At 42.0% G+C, this 10,625-nt stretch overlaps 1 protein-coding gene across 1 annotated transcript; it reads right to left on the reverse strand.

Annotated features, from left to right (window-relative positions):
• Positions 1–561: 561 nt before the first annotated feature.
• map3k7cl (map3k7 C-terminal like) lies at positions 562–10,024 on the reverse strand. The gene is made up of 5 exons (XM_056409566.1): positions 9,680–10,024; positions 8,757–8,838; positions 6,566–6,624; positions 5,014–5,129; positions 562–1,516 (listed from the first exon to the last, which is right to left on the reverse strand). The coding sequence occupies exons 2-5, from the start codon at positions 8,830–8,832 to the stop codon at positions 1,336–1,338; spliced, it is 432 nt and encodes a 143-aa protein (XP_056265541.1). The 5' UTR covers positions 8,833–8,838; positions 9,680–10,024; the 3' UTR covers positions 562–1,335.
• Between the last annotated feature and the right edge of the window lie 601 nt (positions 10,025–10,625).

The following is a 10,625-nucleotide window of genomic DNA, read 5'->3' on the forward strand; positions in this document are numbered from 1 at the left end:
CGGTAGAGCGCATACCTTCGCATATCACAAGATTGGGCATTGAATTATGAACATGTTGGCATTAGTTGCATGCCAATTGCATAAAAATTTACCGCGCTATGGTAAAAATAAGATGTTGACCTTTTCATGACCTTGACCTTTGACCCGATCGATCCCCGGATAATAACCAATCATCCCACCAAATTTAATGCGATTCGGTTTAATCCTTTTTTACTTATGCGAATAACACGCACACAAATACACGGCGATCAAAGCATAACCTTCCGCATTTTCAATGCGAAGGTAATAAAGGCGCCGTGCAGTAGAGTGTAACAAAGTGCACCGAGCATCTCCACACAGCACAGTCGTCAATGTCACATGGTTTTTGAAGGAGGAAGAGAGAAGGCCGCCGGTGTCAAACTGGCCAATCAGGAGACAGAATTCCAGACTGAGCGCATCACATCATGAAAAAAAAAAAAAAAGATCTAGTTCCTTTTTCCCGTAAGCGCCACAACAAATATGGTCATGAAGCCCGCACAAAACCCGAAAGCATGGCGAGAAACGACACTAAGGAACTGATGCTAGTGTTCAAATAAAATGCACTTTATTAATAGACGAGTAAGCAACAGTTTCACCTCGTTGCATACCTCCGCTTCTACAGGTGGGCGAGACATCCAAAGAAAATGTACAACTCATACAGGGTTGTGTCGCAGCAGATACTTCTTGTGAAATAGATAATCACTCTTCTTCTTTTGCTGTTCCTCACAAATGGCTATAATTTCCCAATCCCCGACACTAAAATATTTGTCTCATATCCTTTTTTTTATTATAACAGGAAGTTGACAGGCAAGTGGGAGAGAGAGGTTAGAGGGGTGGGGGGGATCACTCCTTTAGAATACAACATTTGGACCACATCACACCACCGCTGGCTCCCTCCACAGACCTCAGGCAACACATCTGAGTCTCGACAGGACCCGGAGACAGATATCAGCATATCTGGTGATTCGCGGACAGCTGAAATTGTATAAATATATATATACGGTGAGGTAATGCAATGGCGACGAGGAAAGGTTCTGCGAGATCACATAATGACAAAACCCAATAAAAAGTGGCCTTGTGTCACGGCTCGGTAGAATCGCTACTTCACACAGATGATGACGGCGAGTCTGTGGTTCAAACGAATGACTCAGACACGAGTAAACACGACGCCTTTCTGGAGCTGATTCACTGACTGTTGTTATGAAGAACGAACACTGGAGCTGGGCCTTGATGTCTGCGTGGTGTCCCGGCAGTCCGGCTGGATGTTTGGAGGCCCTCGGGGGGGGGGGGGGGGGGGGGTCTGCAGGAGGTCAGAGGTCACGAGGAGTCCCGCCTCGTTCGATTGGTCAAGCAGAGCCTCTCCAGCTGCTGAGCGCGCTCGCTGTGGACAGTCATCAAGGTGCGGTTCTCCTCCGTCAGACGCCGGAACTCCTCCTCGAGACGGGCGATCTCCATGGCAACCTTCTCGTCCTCCACCAGCTCTGCCAGCAACTTGCGCCTAAGAGTGAAATGAAAAGGTTTAAATAAATAAAAAATTAAAGTGTTTACATTTATTTTCAAAATGCATAAATCAGGATAGAATTTCTCCTAAATCAATTATTTTACTGTTTATCATCCGTTTATTGTCCATCTTTTCCTGCTTAATATTGTTTTAGTTGCAACAACCTGGACATTGTTTACACTTGACTTGAGGTAGGGAAACACCCACAACAGGTTCCCGAATTAGCAGACAATCCCTCGCATTCATAACTACGAGCAATTTCGATTCTCCAGCCGAGTTGCTTCTGGAATGTTGTCGCTCTGGAAGAGGCGATGACAACATGTGGCTTCAGGCAGTATAAGGTGTATGAGGCAAATTGTGCCTCATGCATAAAGGAAGATGGCGTGCTGAGTCCTAAGACACAGACGTAGTGGTTTATGATGAAGAGCCTGGAAGCAGAATTCCACTAAACTCTGAAAAGAAGACTCAAGTTATTTGTTTGCAGAATAAACAACACAGACTAACATTAGTTCCCTTTCCTAAATGAAACCAGTTGAATCGGATGACGGCGGCTCTGGTTGGGATGGGATGACCCGACACCGCTGGCAAACAGAGCTCCTACACTCTGGGAAGAGATCAGCCTTTGGACTTTGAACGGCAGCGTAAGCACACACGCACCACAGTGTACGAGTGTGTGACGTGTGTGACGTGCGAGTCATGTCCTCACGCCTGAGAGTGTGTGAATGTCAGTGTTGTGTTACTGCAGGGAAGTGCCAAGTCACATAGCAGCAGCATCAACAAAGAAGAAAAGGGGTCTCTATTCGACGTTCAAGGCCACAGCGCTGACGGGAGCCGAGGATTGGCCCCTGGTTTATGAGTCACTGGAGGTTGAAATGTTAAATTATTTAAAAGGCTCAAACCTACATTTCTTTGAGCTACATTTACACACACATGTGATAGGTTTGCCACAATTAAAAGCACATATACATATGAATTAGATTAGGTTTTATCCAGGGTATGCCACAATATAAAAAAAAAGATTATTTGAATGTGATATCGAGATGCAAGTGTTTTAAATTGTATTACTCTTTTATTTGCATTTGAATCACACGTTAACCTTTAAAATAACTCATCTAAAACTACATGTTTCTCATTATATTTTAAATCAACTTACAATCAAATTTGACCTTATTGAGTCCAACATAATGCAGCATTAAAATGCAGCTTATTTGGAATCATGAACCGATAATTAATATGAAATTGCCTTGTCCTTTGTCTAAACTAACTTGTTTAGACTATTCATTTCCTGTGAGACCGGATCCACGAGTAAGACGCAATATGTTGAATAGACATAACTGCTTAGTGGAAAGTATCCTTGTGTAATTCCTCATCCACGATCCATGTTCAGCTTTTACACATTTCAGAGGCTGGGGATTCCATCAGAGTTGGAAAGCATATTTTTTATTTATTTTGTAATACTTTATGACAAACACGCGCATGGCCACAGGAGAGGCATGTGGCTACTCTAACATAACCCATTGCATATCTTACAGCATTTCACTGGTTTTAGGGTTAGTGTGGTTTGCGGTTAAAGATCAGCGATTGAGATGCATTATCGTTGTCCTGAGTTTCCTTTATTAGAAACAAGCCTGCATGTTCATATGAGAGTATGCATGTTTATGTGACAGAGGGAGCCTAAAAATCTTTTTCAGTCCAAAAAAACCATAGAAATCAAACCAAATCTGATATAAATTGTTCACAAAACTTTTTAAAAATATTGGATGATGCAAGTAATATATTATCACATTAGAGAATACCGTACACTGCGTACAAAACACAATTTTAAACCTTTCTAATATGGATGTTTTGAAAACTCGGACAATTATGGGCAATTTCCTGTGTAACCTTTTTGTGTAATGATAGTTCCAACAACATTAGGCCTCATATTAATGTCTGGGTCAATGTTTCTATGCACACTCAGGAGAAGTCTTGTGATTCTGTTGACTGGTATTACAGGAATAATTCAACTGAAGAACTGGATTGTTTGAAAAGTTAAAGTTCACTAAACAGTGTTACAGTGTGACGGAGTGAATTCTGGAAAATCCCCCCGCAGTGTGTTAGTGTTGTTCCCGTTGTCGTCATTGCAACACATCACTAGGTCTGTCTCCTGTCTATCTTTGTGTAATGATATGGGAACTAACAACACTGTCATTGTATCACGGTCAATTATCAAAAGCCAAAGAAATATTCGCTCTTCCACAAAAAGATTATTCAATGTTCCAAATGAAGTATTTGTCTCCGAATTTGCATTTTGAGTATCGGCCTGAAAGCACAATTGGTATTACAGTCACTCTAGTTGTGTCTCACTTTACTTTAAGTGTGAATCTAACTGTGTGTGTGTGTGTGTGTGTGTGTGTGTGTGTCAGTGGATGTTGGCATGAGCTACAGAGGGGAAAAAAAGAGAACTACGAGTTTCTACAGGACTGACTCATCGTTTTCTTATCTAAACTCAAGGCTATACTCATCACACCAGTCTGCCTGCTGCTCTCTATGGAGGTGCCGCCAAGTGGTGTGCGTGTGTATGTGCATGTATATGTCCATGTGCAGGTGTTTATTTGTGTGGTTCCATTTGTGAATGTGTATGTGCATGTACTTGTGTGAGTGTGTGTGAAAGTGTATGTGCCCGTGTTTGTGTGCATGTGTGTGTGTATGTCCACGTGTTTGTGTGCGTGTGTGTATGTCCACGTGTTTGTGTGCGTGTTGGTGGGGCCTTGAAAATCCTACCCACAGCTGCTGAGGGCACAGGGGACAGTGTGCAGTGTGTGTGTATTATACACCTCTGTTTATGTGCAAGCATACCCACAGTACATACACTGTGTGCATTATAGCACACAGCAGGTCTCACTCAATGAGCATCCCGATGAGGGCTGCAGTGTAATAGTCGCCGCAGTATCGATGTTATTTTCCCACATTTCTTACCCTATGATTCAGAATCAAAGAAAGAAAGCCAGTGTGCAACCTTCATATATACACTCATTCCCATGTATAACACACTTGTTTCATCTAGTTTCTAATTAAAAGATGTATTCTAATAATAAGAAATAGATTTGAAATCAAAGTCACACACTACCAGCTGCTCAAATATCACCTTCTGGAAAGGGCCCTGTAGATCATGTGCTCGCTGCTGTTGGAAAGCTATAAACATGCGCCCCCTGGTGGACATGTTGACCCACATTTCTAGTGGTCTATGTTTACGACGCAAACTCCCACCGATATTACAATAAACGACCAATATAATTATAAAAGAATCAACATTCGTATTTGTTCTCCTTGAATCAATATTACCCAAGAGTGTACAAGTGAGTTGATATTTGAACATTTCATTAAGCCAAGAAGCTGCGAGTAAGGAAGACGACATTTCTTTCACTTCTGATCCAAGCGCGTAATTTGAACCTGCAACCTGCCAACCAGACATTATTTATTTTTCATTTTAAAAGGCATTCCCAGGGACTCACTTGCAGTCCTCAATCACGGCGATCTCGTGTTTGACCTGGTGGAAATCTCTCGCCATCCTGCAGTGCTCCTTGTAGACCTGAACGCTCTCTCTCAGAGAGCCACAGGGGGGCACTGGCTGCAGGGAGAGAGAGAGAGAGCGAGCGAGCGAGAGATGAGTCAGTGAGGTGGTCAGTTAGGGTCAACAAAACTAAATTGTCTCCATATTACTTCTGAGGCAGTAGAACCAAAGCTGTGGAATGCTCGGCCTGCACCCCTAAAGATTTTTTTTGATCCAATAGTATCATTTAAACTGCATCTAAAACGTACCCGTTTACACTGGCATTTGGTTAATTTAAGTATTATGTGGCCTGCTTTTTATCTTCTTTGTTTATTTATCTTACTGCGCCATGATTTACAGTGTATTGTACTTTTCTCTTTTAGCTGTTGAAATGTTTTGGCCCCCGTTATTGCCAAATTATTTTAAATGACTGCTGTACTGCACTTTGACACTGTCTGTGATAAGTGCAATAAAAATAAACCTTACTTAATTACTTGTATAAGATATAAATGCTTTTTCGCCACACCACGGAAGGCCTTACAGTAGGAGACAAGTCCGATGCCACATCAGAATATTGCACGTTGAAATCATGGTACGCTCATTGAAAACATTTACAGTCCTATCTATACATTAAATATTGATTTTTTTAAAATCACAACTACAATAAATGGGAAACATAAACCTCTATTTGCCTTGTGCTAGGGCGCAGAAGCGTTTTAATTCATCGGCCTGCTACTAATGTTCTCATTTGATACTCTAAGCCAACGTGCACTTTCTGTGACCCGGGCTCTGGCTCCCGTTGAAGGATAATTCAATGACAACACAAATAGCAGATTGAGCGCACAGAGTGGAGACATTGATTTACAAGGTTGATACGCTTTAACCAGAGCTGCTCCTGATGTTAACTCTGTGTCGACCATGAACAGTTTTAGGGGGAAATTCCACCATCACATTTTTTTTTTTTTTAGAGGTACAGTTTTAAACCTAAACTTTGCTTCTCAAACCTACCTTCAGCTCTTTTATAATTTGTATATATATATCTATATATATTATTTTTTATATTAATTATCTGATTTATTTGATAACAATAATTTAGGATCGGAATATATAAGCATTTTTGCTTCTACCTATACATTTTCAGTCTTTCTGTTTTGTATATTATACAGAATAATATTGTATTGCAATGATTGACTGAATAAAATACACAAATTAAAATTTAAAATTAAACAATCAAAGAGGGAACTTAGTTGCTATTTAACATTCCATTAGATCGATTCAAAAATAAATAAATCATTAAGACACAAGAAATGCAACTAAAAGCATCCAAGTGCAGGGCAGGTGTGCACACTTCCTTTAAAAAGGCAACGTATCCTTTCCCAGCATTTGGATTTAAAGTCGTTGCCTGTCCTCTCGTGCACTGCTCTGCCAACCAAACAAGGTGTGTGTGTGTGTGTGTGTGTGTGTGTGTGTGTGTGTGTGTGTGTTCAAAGCAATGTGAAAGCAGGACCGCATACCTGCAGTCGCTGTTCAAGGTCCAGAGAAGTCTGAGGAAGGTCCTCCACATCTTTCACATCTATAGAAACACAATGCATTATATTATAATATGCACAATGACTAAAATGATTTATATATACACTGACATACTAAAACACAATATTGGATATTGTTAATGATACTGATTGTTTAACATTTAACAGTAAAAACACTTATTATACAGAATGATTCCTTTCAGAATATCATGTTATTATATATATCATAGTAGTAGCTAATTATTATTGATTTATAGGTAAGGGGCATATTCATGTTGTTGCCAGTTGTGGTAAACGTTGTATATATATTGATATTTATTCTTGCAAAAGTTGAAAATACAAGTAAAAAGTACTTCAAAACTCGACTTTAGTACACTATTATAGGAAATGTACATAGTTACTGTAATCTCATCTTTGCACTGATTTCCTTGCTTCCATCAAAGTGCTCTACGATAATCAGCCTGCAGAGATTTGAAACTTATGGAAGAGAGAATATTTTTTCAAACGTAGGTCCAAATGATCGGGTGATCAAAGAGGAAGCTGCTTTAATGGCCTTTTAGCCTCTTAAATGGGACCAAAACCAAACACCATAGCGGCCTCTTATACGTCACCACGGCAACACATTGCACCATGTATGAATGAGCCGTGTCCTTTTACTGGACAGCAGTAATGAGCTGTCACACTGACGGACATGAAGGGTAAGAAAACAAACAAATACAGTGGGCAGAAAGAACAGACAGGCCAGACGTATGGACAGAGAGGGATCAGACAGACAAGCAGCCAGACAGACACCGACAGGTTGTCTGCACCAGCCTCTGCCGGGCCACCAACGTCCCCGTGGAGTTGTGGAACACATGTGGAGAATCCTGGGATGATGCAACCTTTCTAAAAGCAGAAGTACCAGTGGGCCAAGCCTACAGCCATGGGGCCAATTATGATGTGGAATAAATACAGTTCTAATGCTTTGGATTGATAGTGTGTGGGGTTATAACTATGCCTGGCATGAAGTCATGAGAGGGCCTCGAGGATGATCCCTAGATGGAGCACTGGTCGTAGTCGCCCTGCTGAGGAACACGTGTTCAAAGGGGCGACCACCTGATCGTTTATGGGAATATCCAAAATGTGATTGGGGGGGGGCGGTCAGATTGTGCCTTAACAGCTCTGGAAGCACAAGAAATAACTAAAAGCCGGCCATGTACTGTTACTTGATCCTTAAGATTTATCATAAAATTCAGCACACAACTCAACCAAAAAATAATGTAATGGAAAAAGAGGTCAAACTAAAATAAAAACCACTCAAATGGAGGAGTTGAGGTGAGAAGAGAAAGAGAAAGCACGCTAGCAACAAAAGTACAGCAGTAAGAATGAAGAAAAGAAAGAAAAGTGATTCAGAGGACACGTTGCCGTGTGACAATGACAGGCGGGATGTCACAGAGTTCAATGGATCGCTGGGATCTGAGTATCGCACTTCCTAAGGGAAAGACGAGCGGGATCAGAGATGGGCCGAGTAGGACCGAACGTGTTAACTGCTTATAAATATAGGCCCGTGTTCTAAAAGCTGAACAGTGAATCAGGCATGGAGGACACTGAGTATTAGAGGGGAAACCTGACTCTGCCATTGCGTAGCTGCAGCTGCTGTCCCAGAGCCCGGCCCCACTGCAGTGAAACATCCAGACGGACACTACCTTGCACCGTAGGTAGGGTGGACCGTAAGAGTTTTGATTGAATATTTAAAAAACATATATATATAATAATTATTATAATAATACTGGCCTTATAAGCAATTGCTTGTGTGTGCGTGTGTGTGTGTGAGTGTGTGCATTCTGGTGCACAGCTGCACACATGCATGGGTTGTCAGTTTTTATATGCTGCGGTCCTACAGAAATAGAGGGAGCACCTGTCTCCGGCGACGGCGAAGAAGAATGAACACAGTTAAAGTGATAGGGTGTGAGGTGTGTGTGTGTGTGTGTGTGGGGGGGGGGCTTCCTGGTCTGTTTCGGTGGGAGGAATGCCGCGCATGTGTTCCACGCATACTGGAAATGCAGAGAGAGTAGAGAGCTCCGAGCGACGTCAGGGTGTTCGACGATCAATATGCGCCATGACACTCAAAACAAGTGGTAACCGAGACACAAGCGTGTCTGCGGGGGACTTGGTGTGTGTGTGTGTGTGTGTTTACCTGATGGGTCATCGAGGCTGAAGGCGATTCGAACTTCAGATTTATCAGGAGACACTCTTCTGGTTGAGGTGATCATTTATCCCTTCGCGGGGCCACAGGCACAAAACAGAGCAGTTAGCACATTCACAAGGGGCCAATAAAAGACACGTGATGGCGTAATGATGAACGGCATTCAGGGAGATTTCTCATAAAAATCTGCACTTCCAGGTTTTTATAATTACAGTGATTTCCCACATTTCTCTGTTGTATGTGCCTGCAAATTGGTTGATGCCTCCTTAGCTTCTGGGAAATTGTGGAGGGAAACTATTTAATTAAGAACCAGACAATCAACAGAGTAGTTATCATATACGTACTAATTTAGTGTGCAAGCCAAGTATACCATTTTGTATTCTGATCTAGTACATCATTAGGATTGCATCCACACTCAACTATATAATTAACTCAGCAGGTGCTGTGATCAGTTTGAATTATAAATCACGTGATTCATTCACATCTAGGAAAGTATACGTTGCTCTATGAACACACACACACACACACACACGCACGTACACACTCAGCACACCAGCTTCATCATGCATTCAGAGTTGCAGTGAGGTTAAATATTAAATAATTAGAAAACGTTGACATCTGAGGTCTGGATGTGGCAAGCCTCCCTCGTAGGTAAAGGCTTTTTATATCCGGGCTTTAACCCAGGTCTCACACAACAAACCTCAATGACCTACACCAGCAAATAAAACATTTGTATTTAGGCTTTATTTAGGCTCTCTTAAAGCAAAACACGCCCAATACTGATGGAATAGCATTATAGTGCACCTATTGTTGTTAAACAGCATTATAATGTATATACTTACTACAAACATGGCATATCTCCAGCACTGGGTATACCGAAAATGAATCATCTGAGCTAAAAAGGCCATTATTACCTGAAGCAGCACGAGCCCGACGCAGGAAATTCCGCAAAAATAAAAGATTTAAAATCAGGTAGAGGTGTATTCCTCCTCAATATTAAGTCTTTTCCCCGTCAGACCACCGCTGAGGTCTCTTCAGAAATAGTATAAGGCGTCTCTCGGCCGCAGCATGGCATAAAGTCGACCTCCACTCCCCTCTTGAGACTCCCAAATAATGTTAAATGGAATTCAGACTTTCTTCCACCATAATCAACGCATCGGTCAGAGGGACGTCCGGCAGCTCGAGTGTGACATGTTATCCCCCCGGACTGGAGCAGCCATGCGGTGAAGAGCAACACAACAGGGCGCAGGCAGTCGAGGAATGCCGTCCGCTGTCCCCACCCTCCCGCCCCGTGGGGACCCGAGCCCAATTAAATGTCTCAGATGACATGACTTTAGACCGCAAAAATCCCCATAGCTGCGGCGCTGTTTTGAGTGACACGCGGTGGACCGGGATGGACTTTGGCTTTGCAATAGCTGTGCAATGAGACAGTTGCTCAGAATGACCATCTCGAGCTATAAAAGCTCGCGGAGGAAGAAGCGCGTGAGGTCGTCATTAACGCAGGTGATGTGATTTTTGTTTAGATTAATACCTACGGGGTTTCTTAGGTTACTTCAAAGGGCATTCAGCACTTAAGGGTGGAGTTTTTTGAACGCAATGACCACTTTTTTAATGTGAACGGTTATTTATTTCTAAAGTTTTTAACCAAACGATACGTTTCTTGTCAAAAAACATTTTTCTGATGCCAAAAAAATTAAAGAAATCAAAACATTTGTTGTCACACATCGTCTGTTCTCACAGGTCAATTTGTGTGCTCCTCACAATTTAGCAACACCTGGCCCCAATTCTCCTAATTATATTGGCCTCTGTCTTAATTGACAGTGAAAAAAGAAAACTGGTGTCATCAGTCAAAAATCTAAA

Source organism: Pseudoliparis swirei, chromosome 3 (genome assembly GCF_029220125.1).
Source record: "Pseudoliparis swirei isolate HS2019 ecotype Mariana Trench chromosome 3, NWPU_hadal_v1, whole genome shotgun sequence".
Taxonomy (NCBI): domain Eukaryota; kingdom Metazoa; phylum Chordata; class Actinopteri; order Perciformes; family Liparidae; genus Pseudoliparis; species Pseudoliparis swirei.